Source organism: Lonchura striata, chromosome 1 (genome assembly GCF_046129695.1).
Source record: "Lonchura striata isolate bLonStr1 chromosome 1, bLonStr1.mat, whole genome shotgun sequence".
NCBI classification, from domain to species: domain Eukaryota; kingdom Metazoa; phylum Chordata; class Aves; order Passeriformes; family Estrildidae; genus Lonchura; species Lonchura striata.
The window spans coordinates 126,095,289-126,110,046 of NC_134603.1; the positions used below are offsets into that span (position 1 = coordinate 126,095,289).

Here is a 14,758-nt window from a genome sequence, read left to right on the forward strand (position 1 = left end):
AGCAATCAGAGATGGACTTCTTGATGCTGAGGAAAAGTAAATTTGGATGAATATACAGACAGACACACACAGAAAGTTATGCAGAAAGAAATGCTTATAAATGAAAAAAAAAACCTGTCATCAGAATGGGGATACTAGAGGAGAAATATATCTCTGGACTTTGCATGTTGCAAACACCTTGCAGAAGCTGTGATTTAAAGCTTACAGCAGGAGAATTTTTGTGAGCTGGGTAGTACACCAAGATAAAAGCCCAGCTTCTTAACTCTGGAAAGGAGCAGGGGAATGGGACTGCACCTGACCAAGTTCAGAGATGCTCTGTTTAGCTTTGCACTACAGACTTTAACTTGCTCTTTTCTGCCCAAAAGTAAAAAAGCTTTCCTCATCAGCTGTTTCCTAATGAAGCCCTCTGATCCTGTGCCTGCAATTTTCAAAGACACAGGTAGAGCTCAATTTAGATATAGAGAGATACACAAGAAGAGGAGAAAAGAAGCTGAGAAAGACAGGAAGTATTTATTTTAGCTGTTGTGGGTTTTTTTCCACAGGAGCCTGGGTATAGCTGCAAAATGATTCAAGGAAAGAAGCCACCCATAAACACTCCTGAAGACAAGGACAATCCAGAGAACACCATGGTTAAGTTGTATAAATCTTTGAAATTCCTGCTTTGTCTAGAGCAGAGTAAGGCAAAAGTGGGTCCAAAAATTTTATGAAAAACCCATCCACTGTCCTGTCCCCAGTCTCTTCAGCAGGCCACACACCTTACAGCCTCAGTGATGCTTTCAGAATGCCTGCAGTACGGCTATGGTCAAAGCCCAAAAAATCAGAAGGGGGTTTCTGAGAAAGGCTTCTCCTGTGAGCAGTTTTGAGAGCAGGGGAACACCACTCAGAAACAGGTCCTGGGCTCTCCAGATTGCTCAGGCATAAACAAGAGGCTTAGGATGAGGCATAGAGCCCCAAAAGGGGGACTTGGCAAGCTGCAGAGCTGAGAGAAATACATCACATGTACCGATTTCAATAAGCATATGTGACATAACTTGGCATTATTATACTTTTGTGGTTAATAATTTAGTTTTATCTGCTTGCATGCACATAATCTTTATTAAACAGTAACTGTCCTTCATGAATCATGAAGTTCAAGGCCAAGAAAATAATCAGAGACCATGCTAAGCTCTGTGCTGAGGAGACAGAATGGCTTGCAAAAAATAAGGAAAATTCTGCTTTCTGCCACCCACCACAGTTTCCTGGAATGAGGAACCAGATGATAATGTTGGGGCCTCTTGAGTACTAATAAATCCGACTGGCATATATATGAATTCTGTACAGTCCTACCCAACTTGGACTGCTCCAAGACTCCCAAACAGAAGATGAGCAGCCAGAAGAACTGACAGCACCTGTGTTCTAATCAGCTTCACACCACCTGAGTTTCTGTAAAACTAGATTTTTATTTACTTTGTACAATACATTAAACTGCTTGGTTAAAAACCCAGGCTAGCAGGAATGCATTTCCAAGGATCTTGTCTTTGTTGCAGAACCTGAAAGCAAAAGAAACCACCCACTTGTCAGATTAACTCCTTACTAGTCAAAATCAGTCTGTTGACAAAGTTTTTATTGTTAATTCTAATCATCATCTTTTGGTTATCATGAGGCATATTCAGATACTCAAGCCAACACTCCTTAATGTTAGTCTCTCTGAATATTGGATCAAATTCTACAGCTACCACAAAAGGAATCATGCAGGCAGAGAAATTCTATAAGAGAATACACCTACATGACTGGTGTCAAAAAAGTGGCTGAAATCAAGATCTCTTTCCTCCTCCAGCTTTAGAGGCTGTAATTTAGGTTTCTTTTCTCTTTGGAGAGTCTGGGCAGCAAGTCTTTTCCTTGGCAATGGCATCTGCAAGAAAATAGCAGTTGTGTTATGTTAGAGACACATTTAGGTCCTGTCATACTCTTGCTAACAACTGTATATGTGGGTAAAAACTGGCTAAATACAATGCCAGTGTCAAAAACCCTGTCATGACCTGGATATTTAAAAGTATACAGGCATGAATTAGTTACTGGATTACAGAACGAAAGGGAAAGGAAAGAACAGAGAAAGAAAGATTTTATACAGAGCACTTACCATAATTTCACAACACACAGGATATGCAACACTGCCAGATGCCAGGATCACTGGCTATGGGAGACTTAAGTGTTAACAAAACCTAAGCTTCAATCTACTGCTAAATGGCAAAATGGAGGCCTATAGCTCTGGCTCAAGTTATATGCTTGAATTCTACATCTGAAATTCAGATCTAGGTTTATATTTACTCTGAGTAATGATAACATGAATGTTTTCTCAATAAAGAGCTTTCAAGGAAAATGTGTAATTTTTTTTAATAGGACTTATTGATTCTGCTTGCTCTGGGTGTCAGTGAAGGTTGATTATGGCATTTGTGAAAGGAAATTTCTCAGACATAGTCTCACCATGCATATATTAAGATGATGTTCCTTGCTTTGATAAAAGAAGCAAAAAAGATTTACAGACTTTCCCTGTGATATTTATTTTTTCCTTCCAGTTTTGACTTTTTCTTAGTCTTTCTCTTTTATTGGACACTAAGCTACATGATGATTGAGAACACATCATTTGTCACTTGATTCTAGCTCTCTCACTCCTAAATCAAAAACTGGATCATGTTAGCAGCATGGACGGGCAGTTTTACCAGTGATGTCTGCAGGTGTCTTAGTGCCACAGATATCTCTTACTGAGGCACCACAGCAAGTTTTAAATTACCAAGTTTTAAATGTCCTTATGCAGGGCATATCTAAAGTCCTTTTCAAGAGCAATTTCGTGCCACTGTGCAAAGCAAATGCTATGACTGATTCTGCACAAGGACAGAATGTGTCACCTTCCCCACCAGTGACATGTTGTCGTCACCAGTACTCGTGAAGTACCCCAAGTGTGCAGTGAGCAGCATACATGAGACATCCAGAGCTTTACCCATTCCCAGAAATCCAGCTCCTCTACTGCCCAACAGAGCAAAGGAGAAGAGAGGCTATCACAACCACTTATCAGTCCAGAGAATGTATTTACACAGATCTTCTTGATATGTATCTTCTTGACTTCTACAAAATACTACAAAGTGCATTCAGGTTTCAGATGGGTTGGGCAAGGTAAACCAGCTGCACCTCCAAATTGATAAATAGTGTTGTGTTCCTTCCCATCTTCTCAAAGTTCATCCTGAATGTGCATCTACCGTTTGTCTGATCAACAAGGTATTCTTTGCATTTTATCTCTTTGGACACATATTATTCAATTTTAAAATAACCACAATCATATTCTTCCCTTTGCAGGTATCAGCGCACCTCAGTAAATGTGGTTTATATTTTAAAAGGAGGGAAACACTTCTTTCTTGTCACAGATATATTTAATATTAAAAATATGAAAAATCAGTATGGATTAAATATTGATTTTATTTTTTAGAGAGCAAGTACAATGATGTTGCATTAAAATAATGCTTTGTCATAGTTGTTACAGCTCTGATAGAAAAATAAACATCTCAATATGCTACAGTGTAACTAATTAATAAATATCACAATAGAAGTTAGTAGTCAAATGAAATTAATAAAACAGCTAAAAAAAGTATGCTATTTTAAATAATAAAATAGTCATTATATTTCCAGATGAATGAAAGTAGTGATTTTAAAGTATCATTTAAAATGCAAAATGAGCGGTAAGAAGTTATCAAATTTAAAACCTCTTCCCTTACTAAAGTTCTTTATGCATAAAATATAGACACACATTATTTATCTCTCTATATTTATTTTTTACAAAAGGTAGTAGATGTTAATTAGAAAGTTTAAAACTGTAGTATTATTAATAGCTGTCACACAGTTGCTAAGTAAGACACTTATAGTAGCATTATTTTTGAAGCAGTAGTAGGTAAGAGTGGAGATGCCAGCACAGTGAATTCATCCAACACTAATGCCTCTGCAAAAGACTAATTTTTTAACATCTCCCTTCAAAATAGAAGTGAAACAGCCCAAATATGCTATAGGTGTCAAGATGAAATGTTAGAATTTGGACAGAAGTAACTGTTTTAACAAATGCCAAATATTTAATTTTTTTTTTTAATAGGCACCTTTTCTTTAAGCACGTTCAGAAAAGGAAACAAAGAGAACGTGCAATTCAGAACAGCATTACTAAAGCTTAAGAATCTAGAAATTTAATGTTTTTCTTCCCCCCATCACCAGACAGGCCAACCATTCTGCACTGGCTTGCTCTCAGTGAAACCCCACTGATTTGGCATGCAATAAAGATGTATTCCCAGTGGTTAACTTTAACCTTTCCCCCCCCCACCACCTCCATGAATTTCAGTTCTCTGTAAGAGCCAACAGATACCTGTGCATCAGAGCCGTCTCAGGATCAGAATTAAAAATTAGTGTTTTTTCTTAAGTATTGCTTCATTTCTGCTTTCCCCTCTGTTGCAAAATGGCAGCCAGGACATTGTCACCACGTGTCACTCGCAGCTGGGGCACAGTAGGAGCCATCCAGCACTGACTCAGCACAAATGCCTCTGTGAGAAGTGCCCTTTACAGCCACTGCTGACATTCCTTAAGGCTGGCTGGTGGAGATCCAGGGGCTGGTGGGAAGTCAACGGGCAGGTGCCCAAACCTCCCCAGGAGGTTTAGTGGAGGTCTGCAGCATCCCTGTGTACAGGCTGTCACTTGCTGGCTTGTGTGCAGGCATTTTTGATGAGTAAAGATGCAAAAAGCCTGCAGCATTAGGGTTCAGACTGCGCACAATGCAGTCCCAGCCTGGGGCCAAGTGCCTGAGATGCAAACCTAGGGCACCACCACTGCCAAGCCAACCTACTTTGAAGAGGTTTCCTGTCCTGACAAAAGGCAAAGCGAGATCTCAGAGCACCATTTCTTCAGGGATGCTGTGGGGAGCCCCAGCACTGTCCCTCTGGAAGGCTCCACACAGGCAGCTGTGCCCTTGCATGTCTCTGCCCTGGGCATCACCAGAGCCTATGTCTATTTTAGGATGGAGGGTTGCTAGAAGCGGTTTCACACATTCACTCCCACGGTTTGCAAAACATGCACACTAAGCAGGAAATAAATATAATATATGATCCGATTGGGAAAATAATATTTTTCCATTGCACTCAGAAGAATGCTTTACATAGCAGGTTTTCATGACATCATAGAGAGGAAAAAATAAATCCAGTTGTAAATAATAGTTCAAACGTAAACTATGTCCATACGAACATCCTTCCTTTTTAAGGTTCATTTTTAACGTCCTTGCAAATGTAAAGGAATTTCAGCTGGGTACAATGAAAATTCCTTGCATACCATGTGCACGTTTTCTGGATGAAACAGCTATTTTCCCACACATTTCTGCAGCAATCTTATTAGCGTAGTCATGATGGTTGGAAATAACTATTTCATAGCATTTCTTCATTTTATGGTCAAAAAAATCCATAGAAAAATTCATACTTTTTAATTACATACACATGAAATTTCTGAAGTGTCAGGCAAATAATGGTTCAAAGGTTAAAAAAGGTTAAAAAATTTGCAAAGTATACATATGGATTTTAACAGTAACGAATATGCTGTGAAAAGTCATGCACATGCTTCATTTGTGAGACCAGATCTAAAAACAATTCCCTAAACCAATGATGAGACACAGCAGTATCTGCTGGTATACTTTTGGATATAAGCATGCAGTAGAATTATTGGACTTCTTTCTAAATTTTTTTGAAGAAGCCCAGTATAAGAAGTGTTATTTGAGAACTTTTAAATGTTCTATTCTGAGGTTAGTTATTTTTTCCCCTATTTTTATGAGCATCTTTGATGTACAATACATTGAAAACTATTATGAACTAATTTGTCTTTAATATCTCCCATATTAAGTACTATAGGAAGCACAGTCCTTCTGCAATCACTGAAGAAATTCCTTGTGAATTAAAGGCTGCTTTCTCATTTAAGGTCATGTGCTGAGAGAACACAGCTCCCTAAATAGTGAGGCTTTTGTTGAGCTATTCATCTCCTGCAGCAGCTCTTCTGAAAAACATGGTCAAAGGCAGAGGGAAACAAGTACCAAGCAAAGCCAGAGTTTCTCATGGATAGATTCCATCCCTAGAAACAAAGCCTCCTCCCAAGAATCCTGCTCTGTATAAGCTCCCCACGGGCCTTCTAAAAGCCTTGACCTGTCACATTAGCAGCAGCTTATTCTCTTTCACCAGCCTCTACCACAATACAGCAAAACCATGAGGGAGATGCAAGAAAGCTTTTTTCCTTTTTTTTTTTTTTTTTTTTTTTTAAATCTCAGGACAGCAAGCAGCTTACAGTGCAATTTGTCCTGTGAGCCTGCTCTATTTGATGAGAGCATTTTAAACATTCAGGCAGGTTTCTGATAAGGAAATACTGGCCGTGCCCCTTCACAGGCAGCAGTCCAATGCCAAGTGCTACCGAAGAAAAGCAGTAGCAGCTTGATGTGATGTGTCTGGAAGATGGGTATTACAGCTCAAGTCTTTCTACCACCAAGAACCCAGTTTCATTATCCCATACCCACAAAATTGAACTCCCTCTAATAGTGAAAAGTAATTTCTAATGTAAAAAAGATAGTTCAGTAAATGCTTTAGTACATGCTTTAAAGTCCATTCTGAGGTGAAAATAGATTCTGAGGAATCTTTTTTTCCAAGGGTTTATCACCCTGTTTAAAGAACATAATTAACCTCTTTTTTATATACTTAGATATACTGCACTAAGCATTTTTTAAATTTAAGACAACCAGAAATAGTTTCCCTCTCACAAATAGCCATGAATTGTGACAAGGGTAACAGCAGGTTAACTTTTATCAATCTTTTATCTTTATCCCACCAAAACCAGTTGTTTGAAATATTTTCATTTACACAGGAGGAAAATGATCCTATACACTTTAAAAGAAAATGAGAGTTTAAGGTGTAGTTCATAGACTACAGAATTAATCTATAACTAAGATTCTACAATTAAGCTAACACTAAAGTCAGGGTCAGTGTAAATGAGATAATTTTACCTGTGTGGTAGAAATCTCAGGACCTACTTTGGAGACTGCTTTAAAAATCCAATTTACACTTTTTTTAAAAAAACAATCCCTATGCATTTATGACTAATGAAAGACCCATTGTCTGTATATTAGTTTTCTCAATCCCACTTCATCCAATACACAAGAAACTAAAAACTCATAAAACACTCATCATTTTTCTACACCCTGACTTCCTTTCAATCCTCACAGTCTTCAGGTTTCAGTGGGAATTTACAGAAGAAATACAGAATAGGAAATGCAAGTAATTTCTAAAGACTGCACATAAGGAAGTTCTGCTTTGTTTCTGCAACTCTTATCTATAACAAATAGTGACAGTATTTAGTATTAGTAATAAATATTAGTGAAATTGTACACTGTCTTCTGAGATGATTTTTCTTTTTGCCAGCAAGGTTTTAGTGCATTAGAGGTTGATAGATTTGCATAGCGCTTCAGCAGCATAGAGTTAGTAAATCAGACTGATGCTTCCAACAAACATGTAACAATAACACGTGTTCTACCACTCTAGATGGTTTCAGGGATAAAAAAAAAGATGTTTTTCTTGACTTTGTAGCTCACACTCTGCTCTCAGATAAGCTTATATTGGTCCCATCATGTTTGGAAGAATTTTGCACATTTCTGAAGGCAGAATCTGATCCATATTTAAAAAGTCAATTCATGTGTTCTTTTAAGAAAAAGACTCTTATTTTCCTCACTTTCTTCTAAATTGCAGGTTCTTTTCTCCATCACACACTGGACACATTTCTCAATGCACAGTCACAAAAAACTGAAGTGGTTACAAAAAAACTTAGAAAACCTAATCTCATCAACTCATTTACATAGAGAAAAAGAGCACATGTAAAATCAGACTTATGCCTGACATCATACAAAAAGATCCAAATCCTTATTTGGCAAAACACTGTCATGTAGCTAGCAAACCAATACAGCTCTGGTGCAATTTATCTATTTGCAATGGATTTAATGCTGCTGACTCTAAAGGCATAGTCTGCTGGCAGTGATCATTATGTAGACTATGCTGTTGTGTAGAGGAACACTCATTTTCCAAACACCTTCAATTTTGCATAAAATAGGGGCGTTATATTTAAAAAAGTAAAAAGCTTAAAGCTTAAAATTACTCTTTATTGGATATAAATTATCCTTAAGTGACAAATTCCATACAAAAAACCCTATAAATATATAATTTACCTGTGTGTGCATGCATATGTGCATGTATACATACACAACATATACCTATACCAGGAACTAAACACTCATTTAATTCCATTATTTTTATGAGGAAAAGATAAGAGGAATAAGCAGACAAATCAGTGGAATCTGTCAACTGAGAGAACTATAAAAGTACCATTTACTCTATTTAAGAGCATTTTAATAGTTTAATCTATTGCTATAATATACAGCAATGTTAATACTTCAATCACAGCTTTTGTCCATTCCCACAGAGCACATCAGTACTAGCTACATGTAGAGTGAGATCAGTGCTTTGTCAGACTGGTTTGTATCTACATTCTAGGCCATAACTAAATAAATTAGAATATGCTAAAGTGCTACATCAACACTAATGTCTCTGAACAGTAGTAATGCACATTTCTCTTTCAAAAAAAATTTAAAAAATACAGCAGCTATAGTTCCAAACATAATCACATAATGTGAATATGTTTACATGTCACTTTGTTACAGTATTCAACAAAATGCACAACACAAACCCATATGGCAACAGTCAAGACTCTCACAGAGTATAAAAGGTAATTTCTTAAAAGATGACCATGATGGAAATAGACATTTGCAGTCTTCAGAATTCACACTTGAAAGTTTCATTTAATCGCAACTTGCTGATGTCGATATTTATTTCTTCTGGTTTGTCACGTCTGTATGTTACTGTTCTTGTACAAACTGTAGGCAAAAACATCTTTTCCTTGAAGGAGAAGATACAATTTTTATCAGCAATTAGCTAACTTTTATATGCAAGAAAAAGATTACTGAAGATGATGGCTCTGAAATCATTACCTTCTTTGTTGAAGATACTCTGTAATCAGATGAAGATTTAACTTTACTGCTACTCCCCTGTAGAATTATCTGTCTGATGATAAGGACAACAAGCAACCCGATCAGAAAGGTAACTATAAAGATTATGGAAAAGACTCTAAAGTAGTTTCGTCCAGAGAAACAATCTGCAATGAAAGGAAAACACAAGGGTAAAGCCTGATGTATGGAACAGGCACATCCCTCTAACACAGGCATATCCACCACTGCTCAGTAATGTTGCACAAAGTAATACAAGCCTGATAAAAATTAACATGAAAATAAATTAAGGGAAATTAAGAGGAAAAGTTGTCATATGCAAGCTTATAAAGTCGGGCATATCATGAAAGGCAATTCAGTTCAAGATCCATTGTAGAAAAATAGTGAAACAACTATTCCTTTAATCTACAGAACTAAGACTCAGGCTTCATTGTATGGCCTGCCATAAATTCTCTGTAGATGAGTGAATTTATAGCTGAAGTAGAGAGGATGAAATATTAGATATGTTTGGGGCAGAGAGAATTTAAGACAACAGTAAAGATTACTGGTAAAATTGGAAAGAAAATGTATTTTATTGAACCCTTATCCAGTGCTCTCCTCACTGGTAGACTAACACAATAAGCTTTCCTTAATACCTAAGTTATGAAAAAAAGTATTCACAATTAGTTTTCTCATTTATGAACTGTAATATAAAAATATTTATATAAATATTAATTTATATAAATGTTAAGTGACAAAAGGTAACCACTTACCTGCATTTTAATTGCTGCATGGAGTGATTAAACTTTGTGAGATTTTATTTAAAAAGATTTTATTCTTCCATGGACCTCATAACTGTATTTTTTTATACTTGAAAGGAACTTTTAAACATTACTGAACTTGAGGTAAGCATTCTACTTCTTCCTTTCCTGTTTCTGGTAATGTCAAATACTATAAGCATAGTCAATGTAATAAAACATACAGATGCCATAACAAATTTTTATAAATATTTCTTTAAGCATTGCTCAGGCAGGATTCATCATTATTAGATGTGACTTCTCGAGGAGCTGGGAAATTGAACTTAGCAATGCTTGACAATTTTATTTCCTGTTATTATTTATCTTTATCTTTCCCTAAAGCTATAAATGATTTTTCTTTTTCCTGTTTTCTTTCTTTTTTATTTCAGCAATGTGATATACATCTGAAAGACATTCTAACACTGGCAAACTCAGTTACTAATCACAATAGATTTAAATCTCTTATTAAAGTTACCTAGAAAATGCCACTTACCTGAAGTATTATCAATATAATGCAGTAGGTAAGTGCATGAGGTTGTGCACTGGTCAAGTATGACTTGAGATGCATTGTTAGAATGATAGCACTGAACACAGTTCCTATAAAATAAAAATTATAATTAAAAACCTATGTCTTTCTCTGCACTCCCCTTTAAGAGATTGTATCAACAGGCTGACGTATTGCTTGCACATAATGCTTTCCCGTTGTTAGTAAAAACATTGCGACATTTATTTATTTTTTTCTGAAATGTGATGCCTCTCTCAGCATTTTATCCCTCTGATGCTTCTCAGAACCTACTAGTCAGACATTGCAAACTAAAACATCTCTTTGGCTTCGAGCCACCTTCACCCAATCTGCTCTGTCTTTTGTGGTGCAAGGGTGTGGCTAAGGTCCAGCTTTCTTCAGTTTTCAGCCTCCACTTTCTAATCTTTCCTTACCTATCACTCTCATTTGGATGCTCTCTGGAACTGAATGGTAGAGGTAGGTAGAGGAAACACAGCTTTGTCAATAATGTTTTGGTGCTATGTTAAGATAAAGCCAAGTAAGTTTGTACTGCTGGGCAGTTTAGAGAGAGAGCACGACAAGCAGGAGGCAATGCTCTCAGTCTTACCGTCTTCACTGTATAGCCCTGAAGAAGACAGATGTCATAAGAGATCCCAAAAAAAGCCCTCATTGAATTTTTAATGAAGATATGACATCTTCTGAGTTTATTGAAAGCACACATTTCACAGTGATTTTGAGCAAGTGTAAGCCAGAAAGGCTAACTGCATTTTATCTAGTGAAATCTTAGCAGCAACCTTTCCAGATGTGGTCAAGCTTAGTTCTCCAGCATTTTCACCAGATAAGTTATAATTGAAATAAATACAAATGAACACTGATTCAGTTTTGAGCATAATGACCTTTCCAATGGAAGGCTGATCTTTCACCCTCTGCACCACAGTGAGATGCAGAATCTTATATGTGTGATGAGAGGGTGTAGAAGAGCTGTGCCCAGGGAAAGGACTTCATTTGCTCTCTGTGCCAGGACCACACAGTGCATCACTGAGAGCCTGGTCTAGCTTGTCTCCTCATGGACTTGCTCATTTCAGCCTCCACACTACCCCTTCCTTTACATGAGAAAGGAAAAATGACATGCTTTAAGACTATCATGGCAAAGACTAAGTGTTTTGAGACTGAGCACTGAGGAATGTTGCTCTCTGGGTAAGACCAGCTCTGCTGTGCTGATCAATGGCAGTGACAATGCACGAATACTGCTCTAGCTCCACACCTCATTCTTTCAGCTGAGAAGCACAAGGAGTTTGTAGAAACAAATGTGGAATATTATTTGGCTTGGTGGCATTCAAAAGTCAGATCTATTTTCCATTTTTAAAACAACAAATTTATGGTTTTATTTCCTGCCCAGGAGATCTCATATGAAGAATAGTTAAAATAGATGCTGACATGCAATCCTCTTAATTGTCAATGTGAATCCAACTACACAGAGAAGTATCAAGTATGAATTGTACCAATTTCCTAGAATCTAAATAGCTACAAAATATAAGCAGAACTATTTCTTCATGTTTCAACACTAGGGAGTGAAAAAGTAAAGTCTAGCACAAGAAACATACCAGTTTTCTTCACAGGCTTTGTTACAAGTAGGGCAATATTCACAGAAACGGCCAAAGCTTCTTGGATCTGTGCACTCACACTTTCCACATACACATTTTCCTCTTCCACTGCAAATTTGGCCCTTTGAATTCAGGCAGTGCTTTGCTGATTGTGATGAGCACTCACAACGATCACCTTCCCAGCCAGCAAAGCATTTGCATTTACCACCTTCACATTCACCATTACCTATAACACAGAGAGTCTGGAGTCATATGCTTCCATGAAAACACAGAAAATAAATTTTAGATGGATACATTTGTATTGCTTGTGCTTTACCTTAAGCAGAGCAAATTTAGGCCTGGACTTTCTAATTAGTTTTTAAGTTAATAACTTGGACTAAAGTTACTGGCATGATCAATATTGAAGGCTGCTGTTCATTGTTAAGTTGAGCAAAAGTTGCTCTTATGATGTCACCCTGAAACCTTTTACTAAAATTTTGCTCTTTTGCTTTGGATCAAAACAATGGAGATTAGGAATTACACAATGACCAGGAAAATAGTCTTCAAGCAAACAAAACAAACTTCTCTTTAGCAAGAAAACATTCCATTCAAATAAACAGCAAGAGTCAGTGGAAGGAGTATAAAGTTCATGTGCACAGGCCAGGTTCTTTCCTTCCATTTCCATTTCCATTTCCATTTCCATTTCCACTTCCATTTCCATTTCCTTTTTCCCTTTTCCTTTTTTCTTTTTTTTTCCTCTCCCCTACTATAAAGTGAACTACAAAAAGAATAAGAATTTCTAACAACTCTTAGAGTCTCCTTTCTGAATCAGGCATTCCCTACAGTGTTTATGCTTATGCCAGTATTTGAAATCATGTGCTACTGTATGACTCACAGAACTGATTCAGGATGGTAGAAAATCAGAACTTCACCTGGAAGCTATGATCCCTTCCTAATCTCTCAGTATTTCATATTCCCATTAGACTGAAATGTATCAACTAGCTTCCTGGAATAATAATATTTTTTGTTTGAGAAATCAGTATCATTACTATTAAGAATTTTGAGATTTAAATATTAAAATAGCTAAATTTCAGAAAAAAAAAATGTATCCCCTAGAAAATGGTGGTGAAATTTAGAAGACAGTGTGTATGCCTGTGGTGAAGAGAGCCCAGGAGTGTGAATTCCTAACAGGATGTTCAGGACATTTCCCACACTAATTCTGCACAAACAATTCTTGTTCTTGACAGCCTTATATCATTGTTTTCAGCTGCATCATGTAAAGTAGCCTCAGAAAACAAAACAAACCAAGAAAATACAGACATAAACACTGCAACTTACCAGAACACAATTTTCCCTGGTGATACGGGCAGGAAAAATCATCCATTTCACAGTACTTGCCATACACCTTGCCTAGCTTGTTTTTGTAGCAGAAACATTTTCCATCTATGCAATTTCCTTGACCACTGCACACGGGTTGATCCTGGTGTTGCCTGCACTTCTCTGAGGGAATCGTGTCTCTGTTAGAGCTACAGTTATTGTCACTGCACTGAGACTGTGTGCTGTCAGGAGAACTTTCATCAGCCCACACTCTGTGCCCTGTGCTGTCTCCATACTGGCAGGCACAGCTTTGCTGCACATTGACAATGGCAGTTTCATTGAAACCAATAGGCTTAAGTATGACATATTTTGTTCCTCCAGTTGTATGACATCCTTTCATTGTAACTGATACATTGAAAAGTACCTAAGAAGAAATAAAGATGGATTTAACATTATTATAATTATTTTCTTGCTTATATTTGCTTAATTTTTTTAACATATAAATAAAGCAGAATCTTATCTTGTATGTGAATGTGCACTAGCTGATAACAGCAAAATACACAGTGGTCACTTGTCAAACATGATATATTAGTAATGATAGGCATCACATATACAGTTAAAATCCTGACAATAGAGGATTGACAGAAGTCCACTTTTGAAATTAAGAAAGCATAGTTGCAAAAGACAAGTTTAATACAAATTGAATAGAAATATAAATATCATCACCATCCTCCTGCTATTATTTAATGTGTATATTCTGTTATATCACAGGAATATTCAGGTAAGAGTCGAGACTAGATTGAGCAAGACAATACACAAACAGAAGCAGAGATACTCTTCATAAAAAGAATCTATAATGAACATCCTGATGCAGAATTGGTCATGCACATACAAACCATACAGGATTTTGGATGGCCTTGGCTACCCCTACTAAAACCCAGAAATGGCTCATGTTAGCAGTTACTTTCCCCAATTCCATGGACCCAGGGCCTGGCTCCAGGCTGTGTCTTGGCCATCACCACCAACCTCCAGGTCCTCATCCCAGCAGTGCCCACTACAGCAGCATCTCCCATGGCTTATTGTAGTTCTGGCACAGGACTAAGGATCATTTTGGTAGTTATATGATTGTCATAGAGTTTCCATCAATCAATCCTAAAGTTTTTGACAGCTCTGACATGTGTGACAAACTAGATATCAATCTTGTAATTTACAATTATTTTTTAGCTTTTTTTTTTTTTTTTTTTACCAGTTTTGACCAGTATGCTTCTATCAGGATATTCTCTCTAAGGTTTTGAATTTTTTCATCTTCCTGATGTAAGGCAACTCTTTCTCATCTCCTCACAAAGAAAATGTAACCAGGATGAAAAAGTGAGAAAAGAACACAGGAGAAACAAGTACCTTTAATCTTTACCACCAAAAAAAAACCAATTTCCAAATAAAAAAGGAGAAACCCCGAGAACTGATTACATATGAGGCTGAAACTACCCGCAAATACTAA

General features: G+C 36.9%; 1 protein-coding gene across 6 annotated transcripts in view; it reads right to left on the reverse strand.

Annotated features, from left to right (window-relative positions):
- Window positions 1-1,419: 1,419 nt before the first annotated feature.
- The window catches only part of ITGB8 (integrin subunit beta 8), a 49,348-nt gene continuing 36,009 nt past the window's right edge, over window positions 1,420-14,758 (reverse strand). For 4 of the 6 annotated variants that reach the window (XM_021538268.3, XM_021538265.3, XM_021538267.2 and 1 more), the window contains 6 exons: window positions 13,282-13,684; window positions 11,965-12,190; window positions 10,352-10,455; window positions 9,068-9,231; window positions 1,766-1,891; window positions 1,420-1,529 (listed from right to left, as the gene is read on the reverse strand). In XM_021538268.3, the coding sequence (XP_021393943.2) occupies window positions 1,473-1,529; window positions 1,766-1,891; window positions 9,068-9,231; window positions 10,352-10,455; window positions 11,965-12,190; window positions 13,282-13,684 (1,080 nt within the window). In that variant the 3' untranslated portion in view covers window positions 1,420-1,472. Of the gene's footprint in view, window positions 1,530-1,765; window positions 1,892-3,432; window positions 8,976-9,067; window positions 9,232-10,351; window positions 10,456-11,964; window positions 12,191-13,281; window positions 13,685-14,758 lie in introns of those variants that run through there. The other 2 variants (XM_077787557.1, XM_021538266.2) reach the window with 1 other exon arrangement.